The 22,346-nt window shown below is 40.4% G+C and overlaps 1 protein-coding gene across 1 annotated transcript in view; it reads right to left on the minus strand.

The window, feature by feature from the left end:
• Positions 1-779: 779 nt before the first annotated feature.
• LOC134356132 (11-beta-hydroxysteroid dehydrogenase type 2-like) overlaps positions 780-22,346 on the minus strand; it is a 97,707-nt gene continuing 76,140 nt past the window's right edge. Inside the window, exons 4-5 of the mRNA XM_063066774.1 lie at positions 5,830-5,967; positions 780-4,578 (exon numbers count right to left, since the gene is read on the minus strand). Coding sequence (XP_062922844.1) covers positions 4,226-4,578; positions 5,830-5,967 — 491 coding nt within the window. The 3' untranslated portion in view covers positions 780-4,225. The remainder of the gene's footprint in view (positions 4,579-5,829; positions 5,968-22,346) is intronic.

Consider the following 22,346-nt stretch of genomic DNA (forward strand, 5'->3'; position numbering starts at 1 on the left):
TGTGTCTGAGGTCTATCAACTCACCTTCTATTTTATCTTCACGTGTTGAGCATCAACTGTCACTCAAAAAACTCCTCCTGCCTCACTCTGTGTAAGAAATGCAAGCAGGCAAATGTCCTTGAAGGAAGTGTAAACAACCTGTGAGCAGTCTTCATCTCTCTCTCTCTCTTTTAAAAACAAGTTGTTGGTGTTAAATAACTCTCTCTCTCTGTCTTTCCAAAGCACAGTTCATAGGGGTAATCAAGCACAGTTTGTAGGGGTAATTCAGAACCCTATCACACCATAAAGAACTTACTGGACACTTGGTTACAATGCAGTAGGGGTCTGAAAGACTGAATAGCAAAGGAAGAATGTGTTGACCAAGCTGCACTGGGCCTAATGCAGCTTTAGTGCTAATCAAAGGATGCTGAAATTGGTATCTGGACAACTAATATTCCTGCTAGTCTCTTTGCACCATTCTACTGCCATTTTTATTTTTGCTACTTGGCTTTGCAGAGACAAACAAAAATTTTGGACATCCTATAGGCATGCTCCAGGAGCTGTCCTTAGTCGATTTAATCATGTCATGTTCTGTTTTAAAATATCAGTGGAGTGTTTGGTTGCTGTAGAACGAAGCTTTACTGGAAACATATCCCCCTTTGGTACATTCTGATGCCTGGACCTGGGGCTTCCCTCATGCCAGACTTGCATTCTTTCAATAGTGCGCTGTAGAATGTCATAGACTGAGGGGCAGGTTCACACTCAAGGCAGCTTGAGTTGTACATTGTTCTTTAAATCTTTTTATTGAATAAGTATACAAAAAGGTAAGCCATATAGGCACTAATACACTGTTAGAATATAATAAAATTACAGGAGATATTAATACAGAAAAAAAAGTGATACAAGCAATGTAATTTAAACATAACATACTAAGGTAACATAATAGTATACTAATTTTTGTATATATATATATATATCAATAGAGAAAAGGAAAAAAAAACCCCAAAAAACCCACCGTGCAACTAACTAAAAGCAAAGCAAAGCAATGGGCTAACTTGGAACCAAGTGGAGTTAAAGAACTTAAAATCACGTCCTCAAACCCGACCTCCATTAAAAACAGTAAAAAAAAACAAGAAGGGGAGTCGTACATTGTTAAAGTAAAGAGATCTTTCAAACACAGAAGACAAAGAATTAAGCCTATGAACAAATTGTCCTCTGCTTCTAGAAACGTCAGCAGCCCTTGCCTTCCGTTGCGTAGTTCGTTAAGTATAATGATGATACAGTTGTTGGCTCCATTGAATTCCACAACAGTGCACCACACTTGATTCTGAGAGCAGTGGGCACCAAACCATCTCCTTCCTCTACCTCCAGTATTAGCTAAAAAGAGCCTGAACACAAATGTTTAGAGCTACATTGGTTTTCCTGGCTACAAGCAATACAACATTAATGTTCTATAGTTTTAGGAAACTTCAGGAAGACAAACATCTATTATCATCTTGCTGTTGAATTCAAGTCTCCTCAGGTTCATTTCTATTAGGTACTGTATCTGCGTCTGGAGCGAGAGGCCCATGATGCATTAAGGCAGCAGTATTTACCAGAAAAAATGCTACCTAATATCAGAGGTAACTTCTCTGCTCTTGCTGGTTCTCTTCTGCTAAGGAACAGAAGGACTGTATCTTGCCTCTATTAAATCAGCAATAAGTTAAATAATTTCCAGATGATAAGTTTCATAAATGTTATTGACGACAAGCTGTTTTTATGCATCAATTATGTATACAAAAAAAGCTCATGGAGTCAAGGGGGTTCTCCAACTATCTGTACTTAGTCTGAGGATTTGTCTGTTTTTCTTCCAAAACAGTACTTCATGATTTTTACATCATAAACATGCTGTCAGTTTGATTCTAATTAAATGTGGCGGGAAAGAGCAGTCTCCGAGCTTTGCTTTCAAGTAAGGCAAACCCCAAGATTAACAAACAAGCTCATTTTTGTCACTTTTATTTTTGCTGAGAAACTCACATAAAAGACTTGCTTGATGCAAAACAACAACCAAGGATAAAAGTGCGGGAGAAAAAAAACAAGGTCAGTCAGCATATCAAGTTATATCAGTTAGGGGAAAAAGTTTTCAGCCATTTAGATTTTCTGGATTTCTTCTTGTCTATTTAATGGCTAAATGGATTTACTGCCATAGAACTGCCCTTGTAGTTGCCAGTAGATCACCAGTGTCCTGTATTCCTGCTAGAAAGTTTGCTTCATGGTGAAGACCTGGCTTCATTTAAGTGGTGGTGGCTTGGCAATGACTGGGGAATCTACAGCAAAATGAGACAGCCCCTTGATAGTGAAGATCCACAAATTCTCGAGGGCCTCCAAAGGTCCAATTCAACTTTCTTTTACCATCTGTCCACTGGGGTTATGTGGTGAGAAAAAATGAGCTGGGTGGCTAAGGGTCTGGTCCTCCTGCTTAACATAATGCTCAGCTACGTCAGGTAATGTTCAAACATTAGAACCACAAGGATCACCAAGAAAATCCCAACCCAGACCAAAGCGAACATCAGAAAATCCCAGCTGTGTGACATCAGAGATCCCTACAAAACCCCCACATATTAACCACATGAACCAGCAGAAAATCCCAGTTTCATGGCTTCTGAGCCCCAAGGAAAGTCCCAAAAATGGAACCACAGAAAATCCCAATCTCTTTGACAGGAGGGAGGAGTGTCCCAAGGTATGGAAGTAAGAGAGGAGAGTGAGTTGCATTTCTGATTAAGGAGAACTTCGCAGCAGTAGTTGAGAAGAAATGACTGAGGGGTTGTCCCTTTATGGGTAGAGCTGAGAAGTATGCAGGAGATGGTCACTTTGTAGGGGTTGTACTATAGGCCCTCTAATAGTCAATGTGGAATTCAGGGAAAAACATTCAAGGAGATTTTAGAAGGTTACAAGAACAATAGGGTTGGCATAGTAGGGAATTTTAGCTTTCTTGATTTGGACTGAGACAGTCATAGTGCTAAGGGCTAAGGTGGGATGGAATTTGTTAAGGGTGTTCAGGAAGGTTCTTCAGGCAATGTATAGAAGGCCTAACTGGGGTGAGAGCAAATCTTGACCTTCTCTTGGTTAAGAGGGTGGGACAAGTAACTGAGGTGACACTTTGTGATCACTGACCATTGTTTTATTAGTTTTAAATTGATTATGGAAAGTGTCGGACATGGCCCACAGATTAAACTGCTAGATTGGGGCAAGGCAAAATTTTATAGTATTAGACAGAAGGTCCAAAGCTTGACAGGAGTAGATTGTTGACAGGCAAAGGGACCACAAGCAAGTGGGATGATTTTAAAACCGAGCCACAAAGAGTTCTCTGGGAGCAGTCAATTGTACAATTCAACATTTAATTCCATTTTGACTACTATGAATGCTGTAATGTCACTACATAAGCCTTTTCATCACTCACAATTCAATGTTCGTGTCCGTAGATAGAGCAGAACATTTGATTTATCTTCTACTTTCATTTGCAAAACAGATTTTTGTTCCATAGGGAATATGAGGAGGAGAAATGAAAGTGAAGCCGAGGTAATGATCATATCAACTGTGATCTTATTCAATGGCAGAGTGACTTTAGGGAGAGGGATACCCTACTCTTGATCATGTTCAGTGCACACCAAACACGTTTGCATCACAGTTTGTCATTGGAAGCTCCAGTGCACTGGAACACAAGGAGCTACAAAAACTGCTGGACTCAGCCAGTTCCATCATGGGTACAGCTCTCTGCTCTCTGCACCAAAGAGAACAACGCCATGAGGCTACGTGTCAGAAGGCAGCCTCTGTCTAATTATTTGACCCATGTCCTCTTCTCAATGCTGCCATAAGGTAGAAGATATAGGACCCTGAAGATCTACACGCCAAGGTTCAGCAAGAACGTCATCCCCCACTGCCATCAGAGTCTTGAACTGACCAATATAACCTTAACAATACCTTGGACTATCGTCTATTTTCTCCCTCTCACTCGTGCCATTGTTTGTTTTTTTAGTTATTTTGCACATGTGTAACTTGGGTATAATTTATGTAAATTTAAGTTTATTTTATCATACGTGTATTCTCATCTCGTTCTGTGAAAAGCTAACTTTCCATGGCACTAATACCTTCTGTATGCCTGAGACAATAATAAACTTGAACACTTACACTATATTGGATGTAAAATGACAGAAAATTAATAAGCAGCCTGAAACAAAACAATAACAAGGTTTTCAAAATTAGAGTACTACTGGCTGATGTTGCTCGAACTTACACCTTTCGGCAGAAGTTTGTGTGGAACAAAAACCTTACTGAGAACACCATCACTCATAAAGGAAGGCAGGAAATAGTAAATAATTTTTAGCACATCAATTATATATTCTGTGGTGTACCTAGGCTTAGGATGTTGTACTAACAAAGCAGTAACAATGGTTTCAATTATTGGCTCTACATGCTGTCGGAAAAGAGGCCCAACTTTGACAAAGGCTTGCTTTAATTCTGCAAGATAGTCTTCTCCGTAGTCTTCCAGAAGTGCTGGAGAGAGGTTCTCCAAAAGTTTTCTGTAATGTTGCTCCCAGACTTCAACATTCCCAACTTGTCCTTAAACAGAAAATGTGAGAAATGTTTACATCATGTTATAGTGTAATTACTGTTATTATTATTCATCACTGGTGATCTTGCATGTCATGAGGACTTCCTGTGTCAATAATTATTAATGATAAAACATGATCAGCAATGATCAAATCAGAAAGAAATATTCATAGTCAAGCAAATGTAACCAGAGCTAGCAAGTTGGCACCAGGTCACAGGAGTCAATTAAGTACTGAAGACAAGTTAAAGCATAGACTATCGAAAACTCTATATTGTTGATCTAGGATCTATGTTTCTTATAAAAGGTCCTTCAAGCTCTATATTTCATCTCAGGTCCCACAAAAGGTCTTTCAAGATCTATACTTCATCTCAGATTCCACAAAAGGTCCTTCAAGCTCTATACCTAATCTTAGATTCCTCTGGTAGTCTCCTTGCCTGATTAGGAAGGTTGTGAAGTCAAATCCCATTCCAGAGGCTCGGCAAAAAAACTGACACTAGTACAGTGTTACTTCAGGTGCTGTCCTGAGGGCATGTTAAACCAAGGTCAATCTGCCCTGTCGTGGACAAAAAATACTGGCACTCTTCTGAAAAGCAGTAGGAAAGCTGAGCTGTAGTCATGAATTATATCTATTTTTCAATCAACTTTGCTAAATTATGTACTTGTTCTTACTACAGTACTGTTTGTGGGTGCTGGCTTTGTAAGAATTAGATGCCATGTTTTCTACAGTACACAATCCCACTATGAAGTGCCTTGGTCTGCGATTCTGAAACACGCTGGATAGACACAAAGCTGCTTTTTTCAACAAATGGAATCCATGAAACACATTACAGTCCATCATTCCTCTGTGGCTGACTTCTGCCAACTTTCACAGCACCATTCAAAATATTCAGCTCTAGCTACAAATTCCTGTGCAAAATACCTTCTCACCTTACACCCCACCTTGCAGAAGGAAAACAACTGTGTTGTATTTACTTTCTGGAACCCCTTTAAACCTTGCAATGCTGCTCTTCAGTTCTCCTGTGCACACCCTGTTTTCTTTGCAAATCAACTTTTAACCATTTTAACCAGAACTCCAGATAACTAATTATCAAAAAAAACTGAATTATCTAAAAAAAAAGCACCTTCATCAACAGTGGAAGATTTTTCTTGCTGGTAACTATTTTACAACTACTTGGGAGAATATGGAAAGTTTATGAATGAAAGTTATTGTTGTTAGCCAGATATGGCATGTTGCACTAATTAATCAAAATGCATTTTACCTGTTTTGGTAGCACCGGGTTGGATGATGGATATTTGTACTCCCCAGGGTTTCATCTCTTGGCGCAGAATATCTGAAAAATATTCCAGTGCTGCTTTGGATGTACCATACGTTGATATTCTTGCAAGTGGCAGTTCTCCTGTTGGTCATGAGATCGTTAATAAGGCAATCTATATACACTTCTATTTTATCGTCAGAGCACAGTAAAATTGGACTTAACTCAAGAGGACTAGAATATAAAAGCAAGGATGCAATTCTAAGGCTTTATAAGGCATGGTCAGACCATATTTGGAGCTTTGTGAGTATCTTTGGGCTGTATATGTAAAACAAAAAGGATATACTGGCATTGTAAAGGGTCCAGAGGAAGTTTATGAAAATGATCCCAGAAACAAAAGGGTTAATGCATGAAGAGATTTGGCCTCATGAGGATTTTGATGGCTCTGGGACAGTACTCGCTGGAGTTTAGAAGAAAGAAAGGGGATGTCATTGAAACCAACCAAATATTGAAAGGTCTAGGTAGGGTGAACATGGGGAGGACGTTTTCAGAAGTGGGAGAGTCTAGTATCAGAGGGCATAGTCTCAGAATATAAGGACATCCCTTTAGAACAGAGATGAAGAGGAATTTCTTTATCCAGAGGGTGGTGAATCTGTGGAATTCATTGCTTCAGCTGTGGAGACCAAGTATTTTGGTATATTTAAAGCGGAGGTGGATATGTTCTTGATTAGTAAGCATGCCAAAGGTTGTGGGAAGAAGGCAGAAGAATTGGGTTGAGAGGGAAAATAAATGAAACGTGATCAAATGGTGGATCAGACTTGATGGGCTGAAAGTCTTAATTTTGCTCTTATGCCATGCGGTCTTAAAGTCTTAAATAATGATGTAGATAGTTGATATAGAGTTACACAAATATATCAGTGCCTTTCTAGGTCTTTATCTCTCAGCGAGCCCCTTCCAGTTTAGCGAGAGCGTATGAATGCCCAACCCTACATATGAGCAAACTCCAAAAATATTATTAAATGTAAAGCTCTGATGTGTGTAGATAATTTTGTTCCTACAACTAATTTCCTCTCACTTTACATTTAGTAAGAATTCTTCCTTACCAATCTTAGATATTTTCGATGCCATTCATGACAATACCGCAACATTGAATGATGTCTATGTATTGTCCAACTTATGCACAAAATAGTCTATAATAATGGAATTGGTTCATCAAACAGTGAGGGTCTATATTTATATTGTACCATGCTGGTTTAACATTCAGAGCTTGTTGAATTCTACTGATGGTAGAAGCTAAAGAATAAGAAAAGTCTGGCTGATACGCTGTTCAGAGTAAATTAACAAGGTATTTCAATAACAACTGCCGAGTGGCCAACTGTTTTAGATTTAATAACTTGTTTTGCCATACACCACAGAAACAAGTCATTTGGCCAACTGAGTTCTTAGATCAATCCCATCAAACCCCCATCAGTTCTCTGCAACCCACTACATGTCCATTGTCTCCGCTCTGATTTGCTCTTCACAATGATCAATTTACCATTAATAAGAGAATGTCTTTGGGATGTGGGAAATAACTGGAGAGCCCGGACATACCCACAGAGTTGGAGGAAACTGAGCAAAATCCACAAAGACAGCCACAGAAGTCAGAACTGAGCCTTGGTCACGGAACAGCTGTTGTACCTGTGCCACATCCGTGCCACCCACTCCCTCCCGGGTTCAAAGTTCAAAGTGAAATCTATAATCAGAGTACATACATGTCACCTCATACAACCCTGAGATTCTTTTGCCTGTGGACATGCTCAGCAAATCTATAGAACTGTAACTGTAAACAGGATCAATGAAAGAGCAAGAACATAGAAGACAACAAATTCTGCAAAAGCAAATATAAATAAATAGCAATAATTGAAAAAACAAGATAGAGTCCTTAAAGTGAGATCATTGGTTGTGGGGACTTTTCAATAGATGAGTGTAGTTATCCTCTCCTGTTCAAGAGCCTGGTGGTGTCATGCTTTCTTTGCAATATGATGGGTCCGGGACAGGTTGCCTGAAATGGAATTTAAAGTTACTGACCCTCTCCACCTCTGATCATCTAATCCATGTCATTCTTATGCCACATAATGGTCTGGGAGCTGAGGAGAAGAGCACAACGCATGGACGCAGGTGGATACAAAACGCATTCTAAATTAGCGTCATCGGTTTTACGTAAACAGCAGCCTGATGGTCAGGAGGCAGCACTGCCAGGGACAATCGCAAAAGCTGCCGGCCAGTTACAAGCCAGCTCTTCCACCTGGTTAAGACTACTTGTATTCCTTGAAACAGTGGGGGAGGAAATGCCGAGTTCCTCCAGCATTTTCTGTGTGTTCCTTAAGATTTCCCGCATCTCCAGAATCCCTTGCGCCTTCATTATGCTGATACATTTGCGTAAAGGTTTGGTGCATGCCTGGGATGAGTTATCAATGCAGAGAACGATAAATCAACCGAATTAACTCAGCAGCTGTAGAGAAGAAACTATAAATCTGCATAGTCGGAGTACTACAGTAACCATTGCTGGACTTGTGCCCCCTGCTAAGTTATGATGCCGTCTGAGAAGGCATTTACTCAGTGAATCATTTTATTTGTACAGAATTCAATTATAGTGCAGATACAAATTTGGGTTATTGCTTGTGTTGGCACATAATGCACATGTAAAAGTACTCATGGGATTTTATTAGAAGCCGGACAGTTTTATTAAGTGACTAATTTCAACATACAAGTGTTGTAAACAGAATTATTTAATGGGTGAAATATTATAGTAACACTAAAAAGTTAGCTTGGCTGTCTATGTGCTTCAAATGTAGTAAAATATTATACCCGCAAGGCTGAAGCAATTTATTTAGTCCTGTACTCACAATGTTTTTTAAAGGACAAGGGAATTTAATATATGGCCAATAACATGATAATCTGCCAATGTTAGGGCAATAGAGCAATCCAGACTCAGAGGAATTCCTGTGTTTTGTGTGTAACTCATAAAAATATTATTTGTACTAAATATTGTACATGAGGGAATAAAAAAACATGAATAAAATAAAGAAAATTAGTAAATTGTTTCTGCTGCAAACGATATTATGATGTAAGCCTCCCTCAATCACTTGCCGTCGTTGTAGCCTGAAATGACCTGCTGGCCGTCTTCACTTTTACCAGCCATGGACTGCAACCTAAATTGGAAAATGAAAGAAAAATGTGGGAGTTAAGGTGGCGTAGGGTGATTGTGCCCTCGTCATACGCTATACTCTCAACTCAAACCTAATTCTTATTACATCTGCAACATACAATCCAAGTCAGGCTGGAGTTGAAGGATCCAGGCGTAGGACCTCTGATGCATTATTTCTGCCAATGGATTGAATTTACAGCTAAAATTGCACTCAGTGTATCATCAATAAACTTACTTGGTGGTCACAACAATAAAGAAAAAGTTGTGACTGGCAACAGACCGCTGAAATAATGCCAAAAGGCACAGACTGTAGCAGATAGTGTGCAGTCCTATTACTAAATGTTAAAAAGCCAGGCTGTTCCCATTGAAAGAGCGGGAAAGGGAGGTTGTGTCTCTTTGAACCAGTGCCCATCCTGGAGAGTTAATTATAATGTTTCACTAGAATGAGTGGCTCTGTGCTGAGACTCTTGCCTCTGAATAAGATGCTTATGGGTTCAATTGCAGCTCCAGAAAGCATCGAAGCTTCTGTACAATACTAAATGGATGCTGTTTTGTCAGAGGTGCTATCTTGAAGATGAGACATCAACCTGAAGTCCCCCTCCCACTCAGATACACATAAAAGATCTGACAGTATGATTCTGTCGCAAAGCAGCAGAGTTCTCCCCTATATCGTAACTAATATTTTATCATGTGGTTGGGAAGATGTTGGATCCGATTGCTAAGGTTGTGGTTTTGAGGTACTCGGAGGCACATGATAAAATAAGCTGTCGTCGGCATGGTTTCCTCAAGGGAAAATCTTGCCTTACAATCCCTTTTGAAATTCTTTGAAGAAATAACAAGCCGGACAGACAAAGGAGAATCAGCTGATGTCATATACTTGGATTTTCAGAAGGCCTTTGACAAGGTGCCACACATGAGGCTGCTTAACTAGTTAAGAGTCCATTGCTTACATGAAAGAAACTAGCATAGGTAGAAGATTGGCTGACTGGGTGGAGGCAAAGAGTAGAAATAAAGGGAGCCTTTTCTGGTTGACTGCTGGTGACTAGTGGTGTTCTGCAGGGGACTGTGTTGGGACCAATTTTTTTAATGCTAAACATCAATGATTTGGATGATGGAATTGATGGCTTTGTTGCAAAGTTTGCAGGCAATACAAAGATAGGTGGAGAGGCAGGTAGTTTTGAGGGAGGAGAGAGACTACAGGAGGAGAATGGGCAAAGAAATAGTGATGGAATACAGTGTCGGGAAGTGTACAGTCATGCATTTCAGTAAAAGAAATAAAAGGGATGACTATTTTTGAAATGAGAGAAAATACAAAAATTTGAGACGCAAAGGGACTTGGGATTCCCTAAAGGTTAATTTGCAGGTTGAGTCTGTGCTGAGGAAGGAAAATGCAAATTTAGCATTCATTTCAAGAGGTCTAGAATATAAAAGCAAGGATGTAATGCTGAGACTTTATAAAGCACTGGTGAGGCCTCACTTGGAGCGTTGAGAGCAGTTTTGATCCCTTCATTTTAGAAAGGATGTACTGAAACTGGAGAGGGTACAAAGGAGGTTCACAAAAATGATTCCAAAATTGAACGGCTTGTCATATGAAAAGCATTTGATAGCTCTGAGCCTGTATTCACTGGAATTTAGAAGAATGAGAGGTGACCTCATTGAAACCTATCAAATGGTGAATGGCCTTGATAGAGTGGATGTGGAGAGGATGTTTCCTATGGTGGGAGAGTCTGAGACCGGGGGCACAGACGCAGAATAGAAGGGCGTCCTTTTAGAACTGAGATGAGGAGGAATTTCTTTAGCCAGAGAGTGGTGAATCTGTGAAATTCATTGCACAGGCAGCTGTGGAGACCAAATCTTTATGTATAGTTAAGGCAGAGGTAGATAGATTCTTGATTTGAAAGGGCATGAAAGGTTACAGGGAGAAGGCAGGAGACTGGGGCTGAGAGGGAAAATGGATTACATAGAAACATAGAAAACCTACAGCACAATACAGGTCCTTCAGCCCACAAAGTTGTGCCAAACATGTACTTACTTTAGAAATTAAGTACATTTAGAAATTAAGTAATTAAGAGGGTTACCCATAGCCCTCTATTTTTCTAAGCTCCTATCCAAGAGTCTCTTAAAAGACCCTATTGTATCCACCTCCATCACTGATTATCCATGATCAAAATGGCAAAGCAGACTGAATGGGCCAAATGGCCTAATTCCGCTCCTAAATCTTATGGTTTCATGATCTTGATATCAACATCTCAGTGAACATCACAGATACAGAACTGTGCAGCCACAGATACAGACTGTGTAGCCACAGGTACAGATTGTGTAGCCACAGGTACAGATTGTGTAGCCACAGATACAGACTGTGTAGCCACAGATACAGACTGTGTAGCCACAGGTACAGATTGTGTAGCCACAGATACAGATTGTGTAGCCACAGATATAGATGATCTAAGCACAGATACAGCCTGTGTGGCCACAGGCACAGACTGTGTAACCACAGATATAGATGTTGTGGCCACAGATACAGAACGGTGTGGCCATAGGTACAGACAGTGTAACTACAGATACAGAACGGTGTGGCCATAGGTACAGACAGTGTAACTACAGATACAGAAGTATTGCTGCTTGTAGCATATTGCCATATATTGACTGCTGTCAGCTCAGGATTGCAACAGTGACTGTTGCGGGGTGGAAATATAGGAGCTAGGTGATGAATGGGTGTTTCTTTAAGACCAAGATAACAAATGTATTTGTGTCATAAACAAACATCACGTGATAGCACATTTAAAACACGTCATCATGTGGAAAGAGTGCCTGTCCACCCAAAGCAAGGAACAAGGTACTAATGAGCAATAAATGATCCTGATATTTCAGTGAAACCAAACGATAAACGCTTCTGAAGGAAATGTAGCTAAAGTGGGGCAGGAATGGAATGGGATTGCTCAAATGGGACCTGGAATGAGCCAAATGTTTTTTTTTGTGCCCTAATAAGAGACTGAGTGGGAGACAGAGAGACAGCGAGAGGATAAGGGAGAAGGATTGCTTACCCCATGAAAAAAAATGGGTATCACCCTTCCAAAATATTTTTTTGCGCTAACTAGGCCCTACCACTGGCTTGCGTGCATGTTGCTTCTGATCCAAATGCCTCCGTCATTCCTGATGGACCCTTTTTTATACTTATATAAGTATTGACAGGTCACATCCATTTAGTGTCTCAATGGACAGTAGACCTTTCTAACTTGGAGTTACAGCAGAAACCAATAAAGAAAGACCCTGTCAGCTTTGAGCAGGTATATCTTCAACCTGCTCTGAATAGCAGTCTAGACAGATCTCCTGCGGGAGTGATGGGTGATGGAGGGCAGGGATGAAATAGTGGACAAACAAGAGACTGCAGACCCTGAAACGGGAACAAAATTAAAACTAACCGCTGGAGGAAGTCCACTGTTTGAGAAACATCTGTTGAGGGAAGGAAAATGTTGGTGAATCAGGTCAAGACCCTGCATCAGGATAAAGTTGTTTCCTGTGCATTTTGCACAAGTCTTGGGAGATCAGCATGCATCTGTAATCACTTACTACCAAATTTTAGTTTCCAGATATTATTGGAACGTGCCTTTGCAAACTTGTCATGCTGAAGTTATAGAGTTTTGCAAATATAGCAGTAAGGACAGGAAATGGAGAGGAGAGTGATGCCTACACCCTAGTCCTCTAATCCCTCCTTACCCTGCATTACATTTATCTGCAATCCCACAGGAAACTATTTAACCAGTTGTTATACTCAGATGCATTGGTGTTAATTTGTTTTTCAGATGTCTTTTAAAATTATTGTTCCCTACTCTGACAATTAAATGCAAAACAGAGCATTTTGGCAGAAGCACTAAGGAGCAGATCGTGAGCTGGTTCACTGACAAGTCAGATGTTCCAGCAGGTGTTTATAGTCACTTTGGGCTGACCCACCAATCCTACAAACTGCTTCAGTAGCAAAAGGAACATGTGCTCCTGGTTCAGATCAAAACAAGTAGTATTCAAACATTCAAATTATTGTTTGCAATGAAGCAGCTTATTTATGAGCCTGTTGCAAATAGTTTTGCAATCTTAATAAGGCACTGTATACATCTCAACTAAAGCATTGTTTTCCTTTACTTAAAACCACTTGCATCTAATTACACAAGCACTCTGAACCAATACGATGTTGGAAGCTGTGTAATTCCAGGGAGACTTATACTTTATATTTGCCAAACAATTGGTACTAGAACGTACAATCATCACAGTGATATTTGATTCTGCGCTTCACACTCCCTGGATTACAAATATTAAATATTAAAAATATTACAAATAGTTAAATTAGTAAATATAATAGTAAAGATAAATACAAGGAAGGCGACGGGTCCAGATGGCATCGCGGTTCTCCGGGCCTGTGCAAGCGAGCTAGTTGGAGTGTTTGCTGACATCTTCAACTGCTCCTTGCTTCAGTCTAAGATCCCCTCGTGTTTTAAGAAGGCAACAATAATCCCGGTGCCGAAGAAGAGCAAGTTGGCATGCCTGAATGACTATCGACCTGTGGTTCTGACATCAATTGCTATGAAGTGCTTCGGGAGATTGGTTATGGCACACATCAACCTCAGTGTACCGGTCAACCTCGACGCTTTGCAATTCACCTACCGGAGCAACAAGTCAACGGCAGATGCCATCTCTCATGCCCTACATTCCTCCCTTGAACACCTGGAGAATAAAGACGCATACGTAAGGCTCCTTTTCATTGATACAGCTCTGCCTTTAATACCATCATTCCAAATAAACTGATTCCTAAGCTCTGGAACCTGGGCCTTAGCACTCAGATCTGCAGCTGGATCTTCAACTTCCTCACAGACAGGACCCAGGCTGTAAAAATAGGGGACAAGCTCTCCTCTACAATCACTCTGAGCACCGGTGCCCCAAAAGGCTGTGTACTCAGCCCCCTGCTGTACTCACTGTACACCCATGATTGTGTAGCCAAGTTTCCATCAATCTCAATATATAAGTTTGCTGATGACACAACAATTGTAGGCTGTATCTCGGGTAATGATGAGTTTGAGTACAGAGAGGAAATTAAGAACCTGGTGGCATGGTGCGAAGACAATAACCTATCCCTCAACGTCAGCACGACGAAGGAATTGGTTGTTGACTTCAGAAGGAGTAGCAGACCGCACGACCCAATTTACATCGGTGGTGCGCAAGTGGAACAGGTCAAAAGCTTTAAGTTCCTCGGGGTCAATATCACAAATGACCTGACTTGGTCCAACCAAGCGGAGTTCACTGCCAAGAAGGCCCACCAGCGCCTTTACTTCCTGAGAAAACTAAAGAAATTTGGCCTGTCCCCTAAAACTCTCACTAATTTTTATAGATGCACCGTAGAAAGCATTCTTATAGGGTGCATCACAACCTGGTATGGAAGTTGTCCTGTCCAAGACCGAAAGAAGCTGCAGAAGATCGCGAACATGGCGCAACACATCACTCAAACCAATCTTCCATCAGTTAGTCCTGACGAAGTGTCTCGGCCTGAAACGTCGACTGCACCTCTTCCTAGAGATGCTGCCTGGCGTGCTGCGTTCACCAGCAACTTTTATGTGTGTTGCTTGAATTTCCAGCATCTGCAGAAATCCTGTTGTTTCCGTCTGTGGACTCACTTTACACCGTACGCTGTCGGAGCAGTGCTGCCAGGATAATCAAGGACACGACCCGCCCAGCCAACACACTTTTCGTCCCTCTTCCCTCCGGGAGAAGGTTCAGGAGCTTGAAGACTTGTACGGCCAGATTTTTGAACAGCTTCTTTCCAACTGTGATAAGACTGCTGAATGGATCCTGACCCGGATCTGGGCCGTATCCTTCAAGTATCTGGACCTGCCTCTCGGTTTTTTTTGCACTACCTTACTTCCCATTTTTCTATTTTCTATTTATGATTTATAATTTAAATTTTTAATATTTACTAATTTTAACTATTTTAAATATTTAATATTTGTAATCCAGGGAGTGTGAAGCGCAGAATCAAATATCGCTGTGATGATTGTACGTTCTAGTACCAATTGTTTTGGCGACAGTAAAGTATAAAGTATAAGTAAGTAAGTATATCAGTAAGTGTGGAAATATATGTATGAAAAACCAAGCTTCTTTAAGTCTTCAAGTCTAGGGGTAAAAAGATACAGTCTTACGATGATGAGTAAAGTTCAGTTCAGTTCAGTTCATGATATTGAGTTGAGTAGTGATGGAGAGAGAGACAGCAGGAGAGAATTGAGTCTTCAGGTGAGCTGACGCCATCAATCTTCTCGTTGTCCTTTGAAATCCTTTAAAAGTCACCAACTGTGACCTTAACAATAGGGACTGGTTTTCTGTGGTGGAGCTATCCCCTAGGCGAGGGTGGACACATGGACAACTCCCCACCAGTCAACCCTTTTCCTCTTTCCACTGCAAGAGCGACTGATCGATCCACCTGATTGATCCTCCAAAACCCACTTTTCCTGCGGGCACAACAATGCTCATTCAGTGGCCAGAACATGTATCTGAGGTCTATCATCTGACCTCCTATTTTATCTTCCTGTCCTGAGCATCAACTGTCATTCAAATGAATCCTCCTTCCTCTCTCTGTGAAGAAATGCAAGCAGGCAAAAGTCCTTGAGAAGTGTCAACAACCTGCTGAAAATCACAACATTAATTGTTCATTAAATAACTACCCTCGGTTACCATAGCAACTTACGAGCTGCTTGGTGCTGTCTCCAACTCAGCAGAAATCCAAAAGTTACGTCCAGTGCCTTAAAGTGACAGTCCAACCGTTAGTCTTCGTCTCTCTCTCTCTTTTCAAAACAACATGTCGGTGTTAAATAACTCTCTCTCTTTTCAAAAGCACAGTTAATAGGGGTAATCGAGCACAGTTCAAAGGGGTAATTCAGGACCCCGTCACAGTACACATTGCCACAATTATCGATTGGTAGCATGCCTCCCACTGCCTTGGGCCAGGAGCCACTTAATTCCTCCCAGAGGTCACAAGAGTTCTTCAGAGATTTTAGAGCTTCTATTAGCCAGACTTGTCTCTCAGCTGCCTTTGGTGTCCTACCCTATGAATGAGTAGAGTTCTGCTGCATTAATGCCCATCACCGTAACCTGGCCATTTATCTTAATAGTTGGTGTGTAGTCTTCTGTCATGTTACCATTCTATATGCAACATCAGTAACTGCAATGGCATGCAAAGATTTCTCTGGATGTATTTGGTCAGTGTAATTCCTTGCCTCCAAGCACAATAGATAACAATTCTTTATATCAGCCACATTCTGCTCGCTTCTACAAACTTGTTGCAGGTGTCCAGTTGTTCTTTCTGTTTTACATGAGTAATGGGGCAACCTAGCATTTAACAGTTCTGTGACCCACAGTTCTCCTGCCCATCAGGCTTCCAGGTTGGAAACTGCCCTCTATGTCCATGTAATGAAGTACTGATGGGAAAATGGCCACCTCTGCTGCCGCTTTTAACCTAGAAGCTTTTCCCTTTAAAGACGCAGCTTTATGTTGAGCTGGCTGAAACTCCGTCATATTTTTCATTCATGTTTGCATTGAATCCACAATTTTTGCTCTCTTCTCAAAAATAAAGATGCTGCATGTTAAAGAGTTGACATGCATTTTCACATCATTTAACTCACTTGCTAACCAATTCCATAATGGTATGTTCAAGAATTTCCATAAATCCCATCTGGGTGGTTATTCTGCATTGTTGTTTTCTGAATGGATGGTTTCTAATGTTTCCAGTTAAATGACTTGTGCAGTTAATTGTGTTTTACTCTGAAATGGTCTAGAACAGAGGATCACTTTTACTTAATCACTTGTTTAATGACTGTCATCAGTTGTTGCTGTCAGTATTGAGCAGTGGTAAAATAGTGCTTCACCTGACAATTAAAGCTCATTTCAGTTGGTTTGGTGAAAGTAGTTAAACTTCTAAGCAAACTATAGGTATTTAAACCTAATGCACTTAGAAAATTTGCATTCGCTTTAATTGTTTTTCTCATGTGCTTTAAAATACTGCTCAATTTGCTCAGCATATAATATCCAGTTATCACTTTTGCAATTGAATGTGTCTATCCTTCCCACGTACCAGCCATTTCTTCTTTTCTTATTTATGATTATTTTCACTGGCTACACACTGTTTATGAACCCATGAATTTGTCCATTTATGCTTTTTAAACTCGAGTGTTTCTCTCTTGCAAAGAAAGCATACTGCACTTTTTAGAAAATTCAAACATCTTGCTGCACTTGAACAGGTAGGTACTCCTCTCAGGTTTGTTTAAAACTTTCGTGTTGCCACTGTTATATTTTGTAACTCCAAAACATAAAACTCGTTGAAAGAAAATGACAGAAACCCAGGAGAAAGTGTCCGAGTTGTGTATTCACTTTAAGTGAGGCATGTGCATATACGGCGTGGTGGCATAATAACGTATGCCATTTATGTACTTTTACATATAACCTGTAATGGATTATTTAAATGAACAAGAATGCTTAATTAACAATATATTTACAATATTACTCAAATATTACTGAAATATTAAATACACATCATAGTCCCTCCTGTGTTAATTTTGAAGACTTTCTTTTCCTTAGGTACTTTTGGTATTTATACTGATGTGTGCAGGGGATGTTATGTATAAGGTTGTGAGTAGAGAAATCTACAAACTCTGGGTAAAGGAACTTTCAGACTCCTATGTGTGAAGTTGGAACATGTTTCACCTATCAAGACATTTTTTATAAAGTAATGAGCATAATGTAGTTTCTGGAACATACAGTTTAATTGGTTTTTCACTTTCAACAATCAGTTCTGGGGTTAGTAAGGTCTGCTCAGACAAATTGTATATTTTGATCGGTGTGAGTAATGTTTCTTGGACATGATCAAGGTTTAGTGTGAATCATTTCTTATGAAGTAGTATTTCAACTTCAACTCTCAACAAGAAATCCTGCCTGTTATTTTGAGTTACTTCCTCCATATTGGCTAAGAAAATATGCACAGCAAAATTTGAATTCACAAGTTGAAATCCAGAGTGGCAATTTCAAGAAATACTAAATCTGTAAATGATTTCCTGAAATGTAACATGGTAAGTGAGCCACAACTCTGCTATTATGGCCTGACAGCTATTCCTCATCTGAATACACAATGAATTTGTCTGCCCATAGTGACACTGAGCAGCACGTGCAGGGAACTTGCTGGTGCCTATTAAGATCCTCTGAGCCCTGACATTACTTCTAAACCAAAATGGTCTTTATAGTGCACTAATCATTTTAACTCTCCCTGCAATTCCGGTTTTACCAGGAGGCACATTCCATAACAAATAGCTTCACCTGTTGTTAACCATCTTCAATAGATCCATGCTGAGATTACTAACAGCTATTTGCCTTCTGGGCTCTTTGCATTTCCTTCACAGTATGGTAGCCTGGACTTTTGACTGTCTCATAGATCACTGTAGGAAGCAACAGCAACATTGAAGGAGGGAAATACTATGGGCAGCTAACTTCACTTCCAAGTAAATTCATTCATTGGAAATCTTAATAAGCTTTTGTCTTTTATCAAAATGAATATCTTATTAAAGTTTGAAATAGTTGGTCTATCACAAGTATTCGACATTATAGCACGGAAAGCCAGGGGGACAGGAGATCATAATAATTTACAGTATATTTCGCCTGTTATACGAGAGGTGTTTGATAAATTTGTGGTCTAAGGTAGGAGGAAACCCAGCACATTTATTTTTCAACATAAAAAGTGTTTTCCATCTCTGCTGGATCTTTATTCCCGTCACAGGGTACGTGACAGTACTAGGAAACTGGCAGAGTTGGGCAGCGACTGGATTTGAGCACTTGACTAACTTACTACATTTAAGCACAACACTTGGTGGAGCAGGTGTAATGGGAGACTCAGTTTGAAATTGCAATGAATTCTATTGAATCACCACCCACTGGCTGAAGGAATTTCTTTGCATGTCTGTTCTAAATGGTCGTCCCTCTATTGTGGTTGTCCCTCGATTGAGGCTGTGCCCTCTGGTCCTAGACTCAGTTATTATAGGAAACATCCTCTCCACATCCACTCTATCTAGGCCTTTCAATATTTGATCAGTTTCAATGAGATTCCCCACTCATTCTTCTAAACTCCAGCGAGTACAAACCCAGAACCATCAAGCACACCATGTATGTTAACCCTGTGGAATTTATCGCCAAGGACAGCTGTGGAGGCCATGTCATTGAATATATTTAAAGCAGAGTTTGATAGGTTCTCAGGGTATCCAAGGCTACAGGGAAAAGGCAGGAGAGTGGGATTGAGACGAATAATGTATCAACCATGATGGAATGGCAAAATAGGCTCGATGGGCCAAATGGCCGAATTCCGTTCCTATGTGTATGGTCCTATAGTAGGGGCTCAAAACTTCTCACAATACTCCGTGCGGTCTGACCAATGCCTGATAAAGCCTCAGCATTATATCCATTCTTTATATTCCACTCCTCTTCAAACGAAGGCTAACACTGCATTCGCCTTCCTCCCCAGTGTCATTCTCGCGAACCACCTCTGGAACCTCTCCAATGCCAGCACATATTTTCTTAGATCAGGGGCCCAAAACTGCTCACAATACTCCAAGTGTGGTCTGACCAATGCCTTATAAAGCTTCAACATCACATCCTTGCTCTTATATTCTAGTCCTCTCTCAACGAACGCTAACATTGCATTTGCCTTTTTTACCATCGACTCAACCTGTAAGTTAACCTTTAGGGAAACCTGTGCAAGGATTCTAAACAGAGAGAAAATTCAAAGAACCGAGGCGCAACGGGATTTGGGAATCCTTGGCCAGGATTCTTAAACAACAGGAATTCTGCAGATGCTGGAAATTCAAGCAACATACATCAAAGTTGCTGGTGAACGCAGCAGTTCACCAGCAACTTTGATGTATGTTGCCAGGATTCTTAAATCCATTTGCACCTCTGTTCTTTGAATTTTCTCCCTGTTTAGCAAATAGTCTATGATTTTATTCCTTCTATCAAAGAGCATGACCATACACTTCTCTACACTATATTCCATCTGCCACTTCTTTGCCCATTTTCCCTATCTGTCCAAGTCCTTCTGCCGACTCTCTGCTTCCTCAACACTACCTGCCCCTCTACCTATCTTTGTATCATACCCAAACCTGGCCACTAAGCCATCAATTCTGTCATCCAAATCATAGACAAACAACATGAAAAGAAACGGTCCTAATACTGACCCCTGTGGAATGCCACCAGTCACTGGCAACCAACCAGAAGAGGCCCCCTCTATTCTGACACTTTGCCTCCTGCCAGTCAGTCAATTTTCTATCCATGCTAGTATGTGTCCTGTAATTCCACGGGCCTTATCTTGTTAAGCAACCTCATGTATGTCACCTTGTCAAATGACTTTTGATAATCCAAATGAACAACATCCATGGATTCTCTTTTACCTTTCCTGCCTGTTATTTCCTCAAAGAATTCCAATAAATTGTTCAGGTAAAATTCCTCCTGAAGGAAACCATGCTGACTTTGGTCGACTTTACCTTGTGCCTCCAAGTAACCTGAGACCTCATCCTTAATAATGGACACAATATCTTCTCAACTACTGAAGTCAGGGTAACTGGCCTATAATTTCCTTTGTTCCGCCTCCCTCCCTTTTTAAAGAGTGGAGTGACATTTTCAATTTTCTGTAACTATTCCAGAATGTAGTGGTTTTTGAAAGATCATTACTGCTGCCTCCTTAATCTCTTCAGCCACCTCTTTCAGAACACTGGTCTAGATGACTTTATCAACCTTTAGATCTTTCAGCTTCCCAAGCATCTTCTCCTTAGTAATAGCAAATGCACTCACTTTTGCTCCTGACACTCTCGAATTTCTGGCATACTTTCAGTGTCTTTCACAGGGAAGACTGGCGCTAAATACTTAAGTACATCTGCTATTTCTTTGTCCCTCATTACTACCTCAGCAGCAACATTTTTCAATGGTCCAATATCCACTCTCGCCTCTGTTTTACTATTTATCTATCTGAAAAAACTTTTGGTATCCTCTTTGATATTATTGGCTAGCTTAACCATATTTCATCTTTTCTCTCCATATTGTCTATCCTGCACCTTCTGAATTGCTCCCAGAAACTCCAGCCATTGCTGTTCTGCTGTCATACTGCTAATGTCTCCTTCCAATCAACTTCGGCCAGCTCCTCTCTCATGTCTCTGTAATTCTCTTTTTTCTCCATTGTAATACTGATGTATCAGAATTTATCTTCTCCCTCTCAAACTGTAGGGTGAATTCTATCATGTTATGATCACTGCCTCACAAGGGTTCCTTTACCTGAAGTTTTCTAATATAATCTGGTTCATTACACAACACCCAATGCAGAATTGCCTTTCCCCTAGTGGGCTCAACCACAAGTTGCTCTAAAAAACCATTTCATGGGCATTCAACAAATTCCCTCTCTTGGGATCCAGCACCAACCAGATTTTCCCAATCTACTTGCATATTGAAATCTCCTGTGAATTTTGTAACATTGCCTTATTACCTGCCTTTCCTATTTCCTGTTGAAATTTATATCCCCCACCCTGGATGCTGTTCTTGGGTCTGGTGAACCAGGGGAATGGGATTGAGAGGGATAATAAATCAATCATGATGCAATGGTGGAGTAGACTTGATGCCCAATTGGAGACACAATCTATTGGTATAAAGTGGGGATTCAGGATGAAGGGATGTCATGAGAAGGCTCAGACGAACACTAAGGTTGCAGAGTAAATGAGTCCTTGTATGTAATGAGATTTACACGTTTATACTTTTGGAAACAACTAAACAGGCAGGTTTACAATTTTCTTATCTTGACTTAACTGCCCATATGTCGCCTCTAGTTCCTTCCTTCCCTTTCAATGAGAGAATTGTAGAGTGTATAATAGCTGTGATATTAATGATGGTACATGGTTAATCATTGAAACACTCCTCTGCTGTACTTACAGCTTTGATGATGAAATGCTACAATAAACAGTTCTCTTTACTTGATGTTCTTTCTTTAAATGAGTGAATAACTGAAAGGGCTAATCAGACTCAGACCCAGACCTTTTGAAAAACCCACAGTGCACTAGAGCTATGATCACTAACAAATTTATTTCCTGCATCTGTAAAAATCATCCTGTGAATACTTATCATTACTTGCTGTCTCACATCAGCACAAGGAAACAATCTGATTTTCCACCAGCAGGGGAAGAGCTGGGTGCACATTTTGAAAAGTTTACGTAAACTTCTATACACCATGGGGCATATTTTGAAAATTTGTCTCATAATGGTGCATTGATGGATTTCACAA

The sequence above is a fragment of the Mobula hypostoma genome, chromosome 14 (genome assembly GCF_963921235.1).
Source record: "Mobula hypostoma chromosome 14, sMobHyp1.1, whole genome shotgun sequence".
NCBI lineage: Eukaryota > Metazoa > Chordata > Chondrichthyes > Myliobatiformes > Myliobatidae > Mobula > Mobula hypostoma.